The sequence below is a fragment of the Lontra canadensis genome, unplaced genomic scaffold (genome assembly GCF_010015895.1).
Source record: "Lontra canadensis isolate GAN:19392208 unplaced genomic scaffold, GSC_riverotter_1.0 scaffold16, whole genome shotgun sequence".
Classification (NCBI taxonomy): Eukaryota; Metazoa; Chordata; class Mammalia; order Carnivora; family Mustelidae; genus Lontra; species Lontra canadensis.
This window is the reverse complement of record NW_022631010.1, coordinates 25,999,447-26,015,393: the sequence shown is the minus strand read 5'-3', so window position 1 is coordinate 26,015,393 and position 15,947 is coordinate 25,999,447. Positions and strand designations below refer to the sequence as shown.

The window sequence follows — 15,947 nt, the reverse complement described above, 5'->3', positions numbered from 1 at the left end:
AGCTCCCCAGACCACCTTGGACACTGTTTCTAAGCGATGATATTCCATGTGCTCTAGGATCCTGAAGGGGTTGCACCATTACAAATATAAGGGTAATAATTGGCCTTTAAACATTGGCTAAGTATCTTTAACAGCAGGAGGGAACTTAGGCCTCTCTAGCCATGAACTCCATCTCCTTTATTTCATAGCTTTAAACTCAAATTTTCCATTTCATAAAACTGCTTTATTACCCAAGCCTGGAATCTCTGTTTGAGTTTCTCTGTGTGAAAAGAAGTGGTTTCCTGCTGTTTGTGTTCTTGAAAGCTGCAGTTTTAGCAGTGGTCTGGACACTGGATGAAACAGTAGACAAACACCAGGGAGGCGGCCCTGGGTTGTGGAGCACCAGGCCCCAAATCATGCACCCAGAGTGGCTAGAGGGTCCCTCCTGGCGAGGCCTGTCTGGTCACACTGAGTGCAATGGGCACCCTATGCAGAGCACCCACCTCTGTACTCCCATGATCCCTCAGAGACTCCCTGAGTTCTCCTGATCTGATTCAGAGCCCCAGCAATTCACCATCTCTTGGATAGAGCAGCACAAATTTCAGTTTCTGAGGCCTTTCCATAAAGATTCTTGGCATTAGTTACCCAACATACTCATACTAATAAAACCTTGAGGGTTAATTGAAAACTCCACATGTTCTTGCAGAAATGTGCACCAAGTGAGCAACCCTCTGGATCAGGGATGTCTTCATTATAAATGTCCGGGATGAACCTCTCTAGGTAGCATGATAAGGTAGGAGGCATGTTGTCTGGTACACAGGAACTCTAGCGATAAGGACCCCTGCTCTTTGTCAGCACAATGGCTTTCTGAAAATTGCAGCTTTTAGGAAATAGTAGCAGTTTGCTATAGACTGAGTGAAGAAGTTGAATTCTTATTTTTTGTTGTTGTTTTCTCTGAAGTAGTGCTGTCTTCTGGGAAGGGCTTCAGATCAATATCTACTGTGTTTTCTGTTTAAGTCACAAAATAACTATGGCTGTTGTCTCTCTGTTCAATCAAAATAACTATGGCTGTTGTCTCTCTGTTCAATCAGACCTCAAATAGGCCAAATGTTTTTGCTCTGTGGTAGACTACAGACTACAATAATTGGTACCCAATTTGTTCGCATACTGTCATCCTAAAAAGTCCCTCCCACACTGACTTTGGGCTTAGCCATGCACCTCCCTTTGGGCAATAAGACAATGGCATGCATAACACGAGCAAAGACTCAGAAAGGCCTCATATGTGGGGACTCACCCTCTCTTGCTGCTCCTGGGATCTCTAGCATGACTGCTATGTGGTGGAGTGACCTGCTGGATGATTAGAGACATGTGGTCCAGCCACCTCTGTCATCTCAGTCAATGGCCAGACAGCAGTCTCTAGTACAGCTGCATAGCTGAGCTGCAGCTCCCTACAGACTAGTGAGGGAAACTGAGTGAGACTAGCAGAGCAAGAACCATCTGGCTGACACCAATTCCAGCTGTTGACCCCAATAATCATGACCTAAATAAATGTATTAAGCCATTAGGCTTTACAATATTTGTTATGCAGCAAATGCTAACTGATACATGCCCCTTTATTATTTCATGCAATGGAAAAACAGTAAACTTTACAACAGTGGCTGCGTGCACACTGACTCTTCTAGCTACTCATTAGTTTTTCTTCCTAAATAAAGACTGCCATGGCTACACCATAAGAACGTTGCTGAGAAAAATCTTGTTTTTACAGAATTCCTCATGGACCAAGTCAACCACTTTGGATTCCCATGGCTATATTAAATAGCACTGAAGGAGTGACAGGAGACATACTGGGTCTTGATTCTTTCCCCTCAGAGCCTGTGCAAAGAGCCTTTTCTTGGTCTGGGTTTGCCAACCAGAAAGTCTCTGATGAGGAAATCCAACTTTTAAACAACTTATTCCACCAATGTCATTGGGTGTGCCCTTTCTGGCTAAGATATAAATGCCAGCATGTTCCACCTTATTGTATCAGAGGTGATTATAAACATGTTAATACACAGTAAGTACTACATCATTTACTCATGAGTACTACATCATGAGTAAAGAGTCCCGCTGCTGTGTCATTAAAGTTAACTGTTTCTGATAGGCTATCACTACTGTTGCCAGGACAGGGAAACAGACTGGGTGGGAGAGCTCATTTCCCCAGAAACCTGTATTACCTGTCAAGGTCTTGGACTGACCAGGTAGGGAAGCCTGTTGTGCCAGCCACCAACCTCCTAGCATTTAATTTAAAAGACTGTCTCTAAGTGTGTTCTGGTCCTGTGCAGAATTCCAAAGGCCGCATCTACTGGTCGAGGTCATTTTCTGAAAATTGTTGCCAAAAAATGGACTCAATAATTGATTGCCAAAAATGTGATTTGAGACATATCATGAAATGACTATTTGTACTTAAATAATGGCCGTGTTTATGTGCAAGCTCAATCTGAAGCCCATGCTAGTCTTAAAGAAAGAGGAATACAATTCCTTTTAGTGCAGTTCATTATGAAGTCTCAGAATGGAAGTAAACTAAGGACTAAGAAGATGAGTAACTCACCTGTTCATCCTCACCTACCCTGGTGGAATGTAGTTATTCAAGGATATGGACTTTAAGTTGATGGATATAAGGAGAAGGAGGGAGGAATGCAGCTCACACAAGTGACAAAGTGATGATGGAAACATTCACAGATTTCTTTTACATTTTTAGTATTATTTATTATTTTCCAAATATTCCTAACAAAGCTGAAAATCTTCTGATGGCCAGCTTGACCATTTGGAAGCTTAGGGACATCTCTGCACAGGGCAGACCTGACACCTTCTTTCCCATCGTGGCTGAACAATGGCAAACTTCACTTCTTCACTTCTACTACTGTCCTGATTCTCTCATCATCTCTTAGGACAGGTCTCAATATGCTCTGTAAATCCAGTCTGGTCTTAGCCCCATGCCCCTCCCCTCTCCCCTCTATCTCCCCACTCTGTTCCACTCTGCAGCCATAGCAGCTTCTGAAAACTCGAATTCGACCCCAGCCCTCCTGTCTGAGAACCCTCAGGGACTACCCCACCCATGATGCCCATTGGGGTTTCTAGCAGTGTGGTTTATGAGGTGCAGCAAGCAACACTCCTATAGCTGACAGTGGGCCTGGACTCTCAAGTCTCAGGCCACTCTCCTCAATAGAGGGCTCCTTCTTTATGTTGTTATCTGTCCTTACTTCTGTAGGCATCTAGGTTTGTGATCTTGCCTAAATTCCAGCCTCTCTCAGAAGGCTGGTATGGTCCTGTCTCCCCAGCTTCACCATGATCCACAGGTCTTAACTACTGTAAACAGTTACGGTACCCTGCAGACCTAGGTTGGATGCCTCTGTGTTTTTTCTGCTCATGATATCCCCTTGGACCAGAGTTCTCCCACCACCACTCCCCATAAGCCATTTTGTTCTGGTTCTTCTCAAGATGTAACACGGGGGGTGCTTCTTCTGTAATGACTCCTGACCCCCCTCTTTTGATGCCCTCAGAGCAGGATTGGTACTCTACCATCATAACTCCTGTATTTTGTGAAAATTGCTTTTTTGTGTATTTGTTTCCTGAACTTCATGCAGGTCAAGCGACATTCATACTTTTGCATTTAGTGATGCCCTCAGGCCTTGAAAACGAATGGACATGTGAAAAAGGCTTGTGAATGGAAGCCAAAGTACTTCTTGCAGCTTTCTAAAAACTTCAGCATTGCCAGAGCCAACCCCATCCTGTTCCCCTTAACAAGTGTCCCCAGAGGGTATAAAGGTCTCCTCTGATGGCCTCTCCTACAACTTGACTTCTCTGGACTCCCTCCCAGCTGGTTTTCATAGGCTCCATTCATAAGAATCACTACAAAACATTTCCCATTTCTGAATTTCCTTTCTGATTAAAACCATCTCCTTCCAGTTAATTCTGGTTCTCATTCCACCTCTAGGCCTGATGCTTCTGGTTTCCTTGGCTGCTGTGTTGTGTTATACCATGCCCAACATAACATGTTTCAAAGCATGGAACCCAAATGCCCTTACCTGCCCTCCAGTCTACTGAAGCAGTGACTCTTGTAACAACTCAACTCATCTACCCTTTAGCCCAGCATTCCTACTGTTTCTTCCAGCAGGTTTAGCTATACCAAGGTTCCCTTAGTAGGAACTCTGGAATGCCAAATTTAGGAAACGGTTTGTGACAGCAAAAACTCTTCTCAAATTGTCCCTACACATGACTTTCCAGCTTCATGTGGCACTAGGACCATGTGCTAGGTCCTCTCACCTTGATCACTTTTGCCAATGACCCCTCTCTCCCAAGTGGGAGCCATTAGGAGGAATCCCCAGCTGACTTCTGGTGCTGGCAACACTTTAGTTCACTAGTAGCTCCATCCTCATAGCTATTCCCTTGGGTCACCTCTGCCAGCATCCCTGCTGAAGCTCCTACTAGTCTTTCTCCACTTCATCTTCAATTAATATTTAATAGTGCTTCAGTTTCTCCGCATTTCTGCACATTAATTGCAATCCCTAACTTTTGCCAGGCACTCATAAGTCCCCACCCAATCTCCATGTCCCGTTCCCAAAGGCTCATGATAAACACATCCTCTGACCTCTAGCTCCTGGAATTCCTCCTCCTCCTCCACATCGTATGAGAGGGTGTGGATCTTGATGTCATCAGCCGAGAGGTCAATGAACTTCCCATCAGGGTACTCCAGACTCTCTTTGGTGGGTGACCGGTCCTCAATGAAGGTGGTCTCACAACAGTCGGCAGCCACGCCATCCCCCCAAGAACGCAGCACACCCTCTGAGTAGAGGATAATGTTGGGTCGGAAATGGGACTCCACAGACTGTTGAAGTGTGTTGGGGTCCAGCAGTTGCTGGACTGGCTCATTTCTGCTGCTATCCAGGCTGGCTGGAGCTGTGCTACCCACTACCCGACAGCTCTGGTACTGTGGTGCTGGGTAAACGGACACCAGGCCATCTCTGCTCTCGGCCATGAAGTTTCTTGTGTTAATTAAGCCATTCCTCTTGCCAGCATCACTGATTTTACTGTGCACCAGCATGCTCTTCTGTTCAATTATGCCATCCATGATGCTCTCCCTCCCTGACTGGGTGTCAGGCTGGCAGTCCGCACTCCAGGGTCACACTTGCCTCATGGGACCCATTTCTCCTGGAAGAAGAGGAAACAGAGATGAGATTTAAAAAAAAAAAAAAAATCACATCTGAAAACAAGCTAATCACCTGCAACCTTGCTGTTTCAGCTTGCACTAGTCAGCTGATGCACAGGAGCTGGGGGATGGGGGTGGGGATCCGGTCAGACAATAGTCTAGTCCTACCTATGCTACCAATTTTTAAAAGGCTGTATCAGGGCAACCAGTCAGATAAAGCCAGAAATTGACTACTCACATCCCTATAAAGTCTTTGCTTCCAAATAAAGGAGATTCTGCAGAAATTGGAACCACTGCAGCTCTAGAGAAATCTATGATTGCCAGCAAACATCTTGAAACCCTCGGGTAAATCCAATCACATTAACACTGGGCCAGTCCACAGGGAAAATAAGGCTGTAAATCTGTAATGGGGACCAAATCTTCCCAGGTCCATGGCTATTCATTTAAGCAGAAAACATACACCCAAGGAAGAACAGGTCTAAATAAATGTCCCACACAGATTTAGAAGATAAATGACAAGAAAACCCACACCATTAGTTCTGTATATAGACAAAATTCCCCAACTAAGGAAACACTCACGTGTACATTCTAACGTATGTATTAGCACTAGCTCAATGCTCACATATGCCTACTGGACTTCCAACACAGTTCCAGGAATTGAACTAGAAGTTCCCCTGCCTTAATGGTACTCAACTTAGAGAAACATCTACATATATGGGATACAATTAAAAACCCCTCTAAGTTGTTTCTCCCTAGATGACATTCTTTTCTAGCATATTGAATGTTCCAAAAAAAGAAAAAAAGAAAAAAGAAAGAAAGAAAAGAGAAATAAAGAAAGAAAAGGAGGAGGAGAAAGAAAAAGATACCAAAGATTAAGATTTTGGGAGATAATGCATTTCCTTGCACAGCAAAGAAAACCCTCAACAAATAAAAAGACAAAAGATATTTGCAAATAATGTATCTGATAAAAATATGTAACTGATAAGAGGTTAATATCCAAAATATATGAAGAATTTACACAACTCAACACCAAACCAAACCAAACCAAACAAAATAAAAAAGATTAATTAAAAATGGGCAGAGGACCTAAATAGACATTTTTCCAAAGAAGACATACCGATGGCAAACAGCCATATGAAAGATGATCAACATCACTCATGATCAGTGAAATGCAAATCAGAATCATGGTGACCTCATACCAGTCAGAATAGCTAGTATCAAAAGGACAAGTAATAATAAGTATTGGTGAAGATGTGGAAAAAAGGAACCCTCCTGCACTTTTGGTGGGAATGTAAATTGGTGCAGCCACTATAGAAAACAAATATGGTGCTTCCTCAAAAAATTAAAGATAAAAATACCATATGATCAAAATACCAAATACTACTGGGTATTTACCCAAAGAAAATGAAAACACTAATTTGAAAATATATATGCACCCCTATGTTTATTGCAGCATTATTTATAATAGCCAAGAATAGAAGCAACCCAAGATGTTTATCAATAGATGAATGGTTAAAGACATAGTGTGTGTGTGTGTGTGTGTGTGTACACACATGTGTGTGTACACACGTGTGTACATACACACATATATAATGGAATATTTCTCAGCCATAAAAGAGAATGAGATCTTGCCATTTACAACAACATGGATGGACCTGAGATTAGGAGGTACAATTCTCCAGTTATAAAATACATAAGTCATGGGGATGAAAAGTAAAGTAATAACATTGTATGGTGATAGGTGGCGACTACACTCATCATGGCAAGCACTAAGTAATGCATAGACTTGTTGAATTACTATGTTGCACACATAAAACTAAGATGGTATGTCAACTACAGTTAAGAAATAAAAAATACTAAAAATTTTAAATAAAATAATTCAAAAGCACTTGAGTAATTTCCTATAAGAAAAAAATAATCATGATGTAAGGACAACATTTTCTTAAGATTTATAAATGCTTAGACTTTTCCTAACAACAAAAAGAATGAATTTCCTCAAGAATTTCCTCTTTGTGAGTTAGTAGCTATTATCATGAAAACTTTTCCATCTTAGGGACTTTGAGTACTCTAGCTTTTTATTAGATTTTGGAATTTTCTGATACCATAATTGCTTTATTGGTGGTAGTTACAAGAATTTAAAATTTCAGACTGGCCGAGAGAGAGAGGTCACCTTTGTGACTAACTAGAAAATAACATTTTAGTAGACTTGACAAATGACTAGTCAAGCTACAGCATATGCACGGAGAGATGGTGGGTATTATTTATGTGATACTGTGTCAGATTTAAGAGAGGTCAAAAAACACACTGCCACATCTGCTGATGTGCTACTGAGAAATACTTAGCTCTGGAGACAAATTTACAGTCTGAGAGCTAAAACATTAATTAAACTATTTAGACAAGATCTTTTGAGTACCGGCAACATGCAAGGCACAACATGTGTCAGCATCATCTCTGGGATTGATCATCTTCCAAGCTAGCACAATATGCTCATTGAGGTGCTTCTGATCCAAACCCTCAACCTCTCTAATCTTGTCCTACAGAGAAGCCACTCAAAATTGGGCCCCTTGTAGGGTTTGTGATTGCCAGATATACTACAAAGTTTAGAATAATCTTCTTGAAGTGTAATTTGGTTCCTCAGACTGAGCTCCTTCTCCTCAAATCTGTTTTAAGTATCTTACAAAAGAGATGTGGATGCATCTGTTCCAACTCCACATCTTCAATGGAGTTGCATGTTGTTGCCCAGCTAGAGGGACCTCTCCCATTTCTGGTGTGTTCTCAGCCGCTGTATTACAGTTTCTGTTATGGCTCCTATTGCCTCCTCCTCAGCAAACATGACAGCTTCTAATGTCAACATCCTCCTCCAGCCCTTGGCCCTGCTTTTCTCCCAGAGCTCCTTGAGACTAAAGAACCAATATTACCTTTTCCCTCTCTAGCACCTGGTATGCAATAAGTACTCAATGAACAGTTGAAATAAAGTCTCAAGTGTTATGTAATTAGAATAATCCCCACTTAGTGATCTCCTTGAGCTGCACAAGGTGCAAATGTGAATCTGATGTTACAGCACCTTGAGGTAGGCACAACTTAGGTCTCTGAGGTGCTGTCCACAGTTTGACACCTAAAGTAACAGCCGAGACCTGGCAGCATCAGGACCACCTGGAAGTTTGTTAGAAAGGTGGACTCGTCAATACACCTGGGAGCACTGAATCAGAATCTGCACCACAGAAAATGATGATTCTGAACATAAGGTTGAGGCTTTTTTTGTTCCATTGTATATACTGCAAGTTTTGGCCTGTTGTACTAGTTGGCTCCATTGTACAAAGGATAATTTACTCTCTTTTTAAAAAAGTCTTCAAATAAATATATCGAGCACACTTAAATTCATTTCTTCTTGAAGTGAATTTTTCCAACTATGAGCATCATACGTTATGATTACATTGGGATGAAAGAGGCTGAAATCAGTGAAATCTTATCTTTATCACTTGCAGCATCCTTCACTATGTCTTTAAACACAGACCAGCTTATTATATATATTGTATTTCACTTCATAATTCCTATTAGCTCATTTCCTCTGTGTTCACTTCTACCCCATCCTCCCTGAGAGCAGGTTTCCACCAGCAGGAGTTTAGCAGCTCAGAGATAACAAGGAGAGAAAATGTTGCTACTCATTGGGGTAACCCACCAACCTCCTCCTCACTGCTTTTTGGAATCCTAATCCAGTGACTGTGCTGTTCTTCCCAGGCTCCTTATAACACATATAGGTTTATATAATATCACTTGTCATATTGTATAACAAATAATACTTTGCTTATTTTATTTTTTTTTTCTCAGTCCATGATATTCAGAACCAGTGGCTGTCTCTTATTTGACTCTTCATCAGCTTAAATAGCCTTGACTACATCTTGCATGCTGCCTCCTGTTGACAAAACTCTTTCTGGAGTGCATCAATGGCCAATCTCCCAACTTCATTCTCTGCGTAAAGTTTTGAAGGCTGTTTCTATGAGTCCAGCACTGGAAGCCAGTTGGAAGGCATCACACCAGTCAGTTATGCTGCATCTTCTTCTCTTATAGCTGCTGGTAGATGGGGGTGGGAGAGTGGGGTGAGGGGGCAGCTCCATGTGTCTGCCTGTGATCCCCAGTTACTCCTCCTTCCCTGGTTCTTGTTATCTGTACTGGTGTTTGAAGAACCCTCCTGTTTACAAGTTTAGATGAATACCAGACAGATAAGAAAATGATACGATCCAATAATTGCACTCCTGGGTATTTATCCAAAAGATACAAACAGTGATTCAAGGCGACACATGCATCCCAATGTTTATGGCAGCATGTCCAAAATAGCCAAAGTATGGAAAAAGTCCAGGTGTCCGTTGACAGATGAATGGATAAAAAAGTTGTGGTATATACACAATGGGATATTACTCAGCAATCAGAAATGATGAAAGCTTGCTATTTGCAATGGTGTGGGTGAAACTAGAGGGTATTATGCTAATTGAAATAAATTGGTCAGAGAAATAGAAATACCATATGACTTCACTCATATGTGGAATTTAAGAAACAAAACAGATGAGCATAGGGTAAGTGAAAGAAAAATAAAGTAAGATGAACACTGAGAGGGAGGCAAACTATAAGAGATGCTGAACTCTAGGAAACAAACTGATAGTCATTGGAGAGAGTGAGTAGGGGAGGAGGGATAACTGAGTTATGGGCATTGAGGAGGGCACTTGATGTAATGAGCACTGGGTGTTAAATGCAACTGATGAATCACTCAATTCTATCTCTGAAACAAACAAACAAATAAGTAAAATTAAAAAAAAAAGAAAAAAGAAAATGATGAATCTAAGTAATCCAAGCCATTACGATCCTTTCTGCTTAGGATCAGAATATCACATCTGATGTTTCAAAGTACATGGGCTTCCAAGAGATAAATTTTATGGCTCAAGTAAATACTTTCAGTGAATTGAAAAAGAGAGAGAGAGAGAACTGATAGAGATCGTGAAAAAGAAAAAAAAATAAAACAAAAGTAGGTATACAACATCTGTACGAACTTCATATCATATGGAAACAAGTTTTCCTTACTTTGGGACTGTCATGATATAAAGAAAACTATTCTAAGAGCTAGGAAACCAGGGATTTAGTGACAGCTTTGATACTAAATGTCTGTGTAATGTTGGGCAATTTGCCTATGAAAGTGGATTTGTTAATAAAGTAGTTAAGCAAGAGAAACTTTAAGGTCCCTTTCAGCTCCATGATTTGTACCTCTCGCCCACGAGTCTTGGATTTTATGAAATTAGACAGAGCTTTCCACAAGGTAGTGAAAAAAAAAATCTCACACCGATCATAAAAAGTTAGGTTTCAGTTTAATAGAAAAAAAGTGTGTGTGTGTGTTATGTGTGTGTGTGTGTGTGTGTGTGTGTGTGGTGTGTATAAAATTTATTATTGTAAGACACCATGTTAGGTTCTTACAGGAGATAGAAAGATGAGTTTCTAATAGTAAAGATCAAATCAATGAAAAGATAAGCAATGACATAAACCACTGTAATAGCAGTTATTTCAAACTAAGCTAAAAGCAGTTAAGAAAATGACAGATATTATGAGCAAACAATATTTATCAGAACTGGGGAAAAATCAGAAGCAATGTAATTTGAGAATAGAAAGAGATGTGAACAGAACCTGGGAAAGAATTCGAAAGAAAGTAATTTCAGAAGTCAAGACTAAACCAGAAGGGACACAGGAGTGGAAAAGCACAGTGGATCACACCTTAAAAGAAATACAACATGTAATGTTATGTTTTAACAGGTATTAAATTTGAAAAGCATGAATATTTCAATTTATATAAAATTCTAGAGCACACAAATTGTATTGTAGAAGCAAAGGGAAGGTTGTTTGGCTCAGGGTGGGGACAGCTCCATCATGGACAGGGCAAGGGAAAGGTCCTCAGGTAATGCACATAATATGCATCTTGGGGGAGCAGAGGTTCCAAAGCAAATTCAACTGTGACACTAAAGATGCACATTTCCTTTTGTGCATTTGGAGTGCTGAAAACATTCTGAAGGAAAGTAAGGCATATAGAAAAGAGACAAAACAAAAGGAGACTTTAGAAAAGCAAACAAACAATGGAAAAGAGCAAATGTTAAAACTATGATTTAAGAAAATTTTCCTGTAATTAATGTTGAAGGGGTACACTGAGTACCTGGGAAAACTAACCCAGAATAACTAAATCCATATAAATTATAGTAAGTCTACCTAACTTTAAAGGAAAACAAACACAAAAACACCTTTGGTTTTCTGGGAATTAAAAAAAAAAAACAACAGAATTACCTGAGTCACTAAAAAGAGTAAGAAAACCAGATTATCACTAAACTCGTGAATAAAAATGCTTAATCACAGAAGCCAGTAGAGCGAGGCAATGAATGCTTACTAAAGCATGAATTCAGGGTTTTATACCCAGTCACACTGACCTCCAAGTATAGGGAAGCCAACACAAAGAACTAGAGAAATGCCATTCACAGATCTTCCTATGGAATCTAAATGAATATAAGCTACACTCAGATAATTAGACAGGTGTTATAAAAGGGCTTATAGCTGCTGATGGCTGCTAGCAGGGCAAAAATAAAGACAATAGACATTACAGGCTTTCTGATGACAATGCATGCCAGCACCTATGATAAAGGAAATTCGCAGCTTTTAACACCTGTGGGCCCTGCTCCCGGCTCCCAGGGAAGCCATAGTTTAACATTTACCAAGGTCAAAAAGACTTGGCAAAACCTGAAAGCTCTGTTTCTGCCCTCAGCATACGCTGTACATCTGCTTCATTAGAAAAATAACTAAAAAGGAGTATTCCAAACACAAAGATAAGAAAAACAAAAAAACCTTTCCTGGTTCCTGTAAGATTCGAGTCCCACGGCCTTGCACATAATAAAGACACAAGATAAGGTCAATAATTTTCTGGTATGTCCTTTGTAATGATAATTTGTAACTCTTTATATATATATATATAATATATTATATATATATATATATTATATATTATATATATATATATTAAAAAAACAAAAAAACAAAAGAATCATAGGTAGCCATGCAGCAAATGTTCCTTCCCTGGAGCACTTTCTTCTTCGTGAAGATTGTACATTCCAGGCAGCTGTTCTCACTTGGGTTTCAATAAAATTCCTTAACTGTCTCTTTAAAATTTTTAAAAATGATTGTTCATTTTGTGTCAACTCCCACAAATGTCTTCATGCCAAACAAAGCAAAAGGAAGCAAAACACGGCCTTATTTTAATCAAATCTCTATATCCAGCTACCTATTATAGGAAATTCAGAGGACAGGAGAACATATCAAATGATATCACAGTTTTATGCAATCAGCAAAATCCAGAATGTGGACAACTCTATAGGAAGAACGAGAGAGAGAGAGAGAGAGAACACAATAAAGATTCTGTATTTTAAAGAGACTTAGAAGACATAGCAACTAATCGTGTGTTAAAGATTTTATTTATTTATTTGACAGACAGACAGAGAGCACAAGTAGGCAGGGCGGCAGGCAGAGGGAGAGGGAGAAGCAGGCTTCCTGCTGAGCAGAGAGCCTGACATGGGTCTGGATCCTAAGATCCTGAGATCATGACCTAAGCCAAAGGCAGATGCTTAACTGACCTAGCCACCCAGGCACCTCCTAACTTACATGTTGATCTTATTTCATTACATTTATTTACATTACAATTACATTCTAATCTTATTTCAATCTAATCAAACAAATGAGCTGACATGTTTTTGTATGTACATGTGTATGTACATGTCTCTGTATACACACAAACACATCCATATACTTATATAAACATATTCATACATAAGTGTCTCTACATTTATACATGCATTCACATACATTTCTATATTAGACATTGGTGAAATGAGAACACAGGCTAGCTAGTTGATGACACTTAAGTGTTCTTGTAATTTTTTTTTTAGGCATTGTTGATTTTTGAAGGTATATGATGAGGACTACAAAAGAGCTACCTAAAAAAGGAAGAACTTCCTACTTTTAGAGATTCATACTGAAATATTCACAGATTTAATAAATGATGTGATGTCTGGGATTTGTTTGAAAACCATCTGTTTTAGGAGGAGGAGTGGGTAGCATACAGAGAAAACAAAATTGGCCACAGGCTGATCATCAGTGAAGTTGGTTGATGGGTACATGGGCTCCATCCATTGTCCACTTCTTTCTACTTTCATGTGGGTTTGAAACTTTCCATATTAAAGAGTTTTTAAAATATCAGGTGATGATGTATAAGACAGATGCTATAGGCAGAGGGAAGAACATGAGACCAGGCAAAGGGGCAGGGATGCATGCAGGTAGTGTTGGGACAACTGTGGCAGAGGGGAGCTAGCAGAGAAGTTGAAGGTGGAGGGGAGAGGGGAGAGGCTTCATTAGGAGGATCTTGGATGTCAATGCATAGATAAACTCTACTTTGGCAATGGGCGCTGGGGAAGAAAGGTCCTCAAGTGGAATATGAGGAATATGGAGGCAGTTGGGTCTGTGGACAGCATGGGAAATGGGTACCTGAGAAAGCACCACCAGCACTGGGGGTCTGGCTCTGATGCAGAGAGATCTCTGTACTTATTCAGTTGGCCTCAGCGCAATGGGAAGGGATCAATGCCCTGCAGGAGACTTTAGGGTGCCACGAGTCAAGAGAGCACTGATTAGGATTCCTGGGGTTTGTGTATTTCATCCTTTTGACAAACTGATCATAAAGAGGTAGTGTGAGTAGTGACATCAGTGTTCAGAAGAGGCCCGGCTACCAAATCCTGGTCTGCTGCTATCACAGCAGATGACGAGACCTCCATGAGGGTCCCAAAGGCCCTGCCGGAAAGCAGGTACTTCTCTTTGTGAGTCCTTCTGATTTTTTTTTTTTTAAGATTGTATTTATTTATTTGAGAGAGAGAGAGAGCACAGAGGGAGAGAGAGAAACAGACTCTCCCCTGAGCAGAGAGACCAAAGCAGGGCTCTATCCTATCCCAGGACTTCGGGATCATGACCTGAGCTGAAGGCAGATGTCTAACCAACTGAGCCACCTGGGTGCCTCATGAGTCCTTCCTCTTTAACTGAGGGGTTTCTGTGTGAGGGTATCTGCCGACCACAGGTGTGCTCTTACTCATCAATCATAGGTACAAGTACGACTGTTCTCCCAGCTACGGGTGGTTTTCCACTTTTCAGAAGATGGAGTTCAGCTAGGTTTACAAATACAGGGTTTCAAACACTGAGATGGCTGTGTCCTAGGGCCATCTCCCAGAAGCCCTGTGAGAGCTCTGGAGGGGCACAGCACTGACCTGGTTCCCTGAGCTGTCCCTCCCTCCCCCGAGACACAAAGCAGCAGGCAGCCTCACTTTCTCAGGGGTGTCTCTGAGGATCACAAGGTAAGTACTAACTGTAGCTCATTCACTGGTTTGGAGGCAGAGTGGGGCTCGCCCAGGAGGAGGTGAAGGCAACAAAGCTGGCCCCAACTCCTATTGCTCACTACTCTGGTCAGAGGCAGGGTTTCTGTGGAATAATCTATGGGAAAATATTTGTGAACAGCCTGTCAGACAGAGGACCCACCCAGGAAGAGAAAACAGCCAAAATCGACGATCATGAGGAAGGGGAGGTGGGGCACAAAAATTGGGAGCACAGCTAAGCGTAGAGCTCTTGGTCCCCCCACCCATTTTGTTATTGTTTTCATTTGTTTGTTTGCTTGTTTACTTGAGTGTTTGATTCTTGGTGCTTCTTTTGCCAATAAACCAAGTTTCAAAGTCACTCTCCACATGGCTCATCCTTCTAATTCCAGTTTAGAAGCCAGTCTCAACTTTTTTTTTTTTAAATTATGTTATGCTAGTCACCATATAGTAGTACATCATTAGTTTTTGATGTAGTGTTCCATGATTCGTTGTTTGCATATAACACCATGCTCCATGCAGTATGTGCCCTCCTTAACACCCATCACCAGGCAAACCCATTCTCCCATCCCTCTCCTCTCTAAACCCTCAGTTTGTTTCCCGAGTGTCATGGTTCATGACCCCCTTTGATTTCCCCCTTCATTTTTCCCTTTCTTCTCCTAATGCCCTCCATGCTATTCCTTATGTTCCTCAAATAAGTGAAACCATGTGATAATTAACTCTGCCTGCTTGACTTATTTCACTCAGCATAATCTCCTCCAGTTCCATCCATGTTGATGCAAAAGTTGGGTATTCATCCTTTCTGGTGGCTGACTAATATTCCATTTTCAAATTTTTACTCCTCTTCACTGTGCCCTGCAGTCACCAATTCTGTTATTGTGCCTCAGAGATGCCCCTCAGATTCAGGCCACCCAGAAAGCCCTCCTCAGCTGATGGTCAGACCAAAGGTCTCCGAGGCAGTGCCCCCCATGACCCCCAAGCCTGACAGGGCACATGGATGTCTTGAGGCAGTCTGGCTCCTGATACCTGCTGCCTCTGTCCCTGATGAAACGTGTTTTTATGCTGCCACTTCTAATTTTTCAAAAGACACTTCAAGTAGACATGTTTGTGGAAAAATTTCCCAAGTTTATTTAGGTTGACTTACTTTTGCACAAAAACTATGAATGGTGCTCTCTGTGTTGACAAATACTATTGCTCACCAAGTCCTTCCTCAGCACTGTTGATGTTAGGGATGGGATTACACCAGGACTTGTGATTATGTCTCTCCTGAGAGGCTCATGTGAGCCTACCATCCAGACTCCATGCTTGAGGTTAGACTATGAGGCATGATGCCCCATGTCTCACTTTCCTGAAGGCAA

The 15,947-nt window shown here is 41.2% G+C and overlaps 1 protein-coding gene across 4 annotated transcripts in view; it reads right to left on the bottom strand.

The window, feature by feature from the left end:
* SYNDIG1 (synapse differentiation inducing 1) overlaps window positions 1-15,947 on the bottom strand; it is a 174,732-nt gene that overhangs the window by 94,335 nt on the left and 64,450 nt on the right. For 3 of the 4 annotated variants that reach the window (XM_032859336.1, XM_032859338.1, XM_032859337.1), the window contains exon 2: window positions 4,607-5,166. In XM_032859336.1, coding sequence (XP_032715227.1) covers window positions 4,607-5,086 — 480 coding nt within the window. In that variant the 5' untranslated portion in view covers window positions 5,087-5,166. Of the gene's footprint in view, window positions 1-4,606; window positions 5,167-15,947 lie in introns of those variants that run through there. The other variant, XM_032859339.1, reaches the window with a different exon arrangement.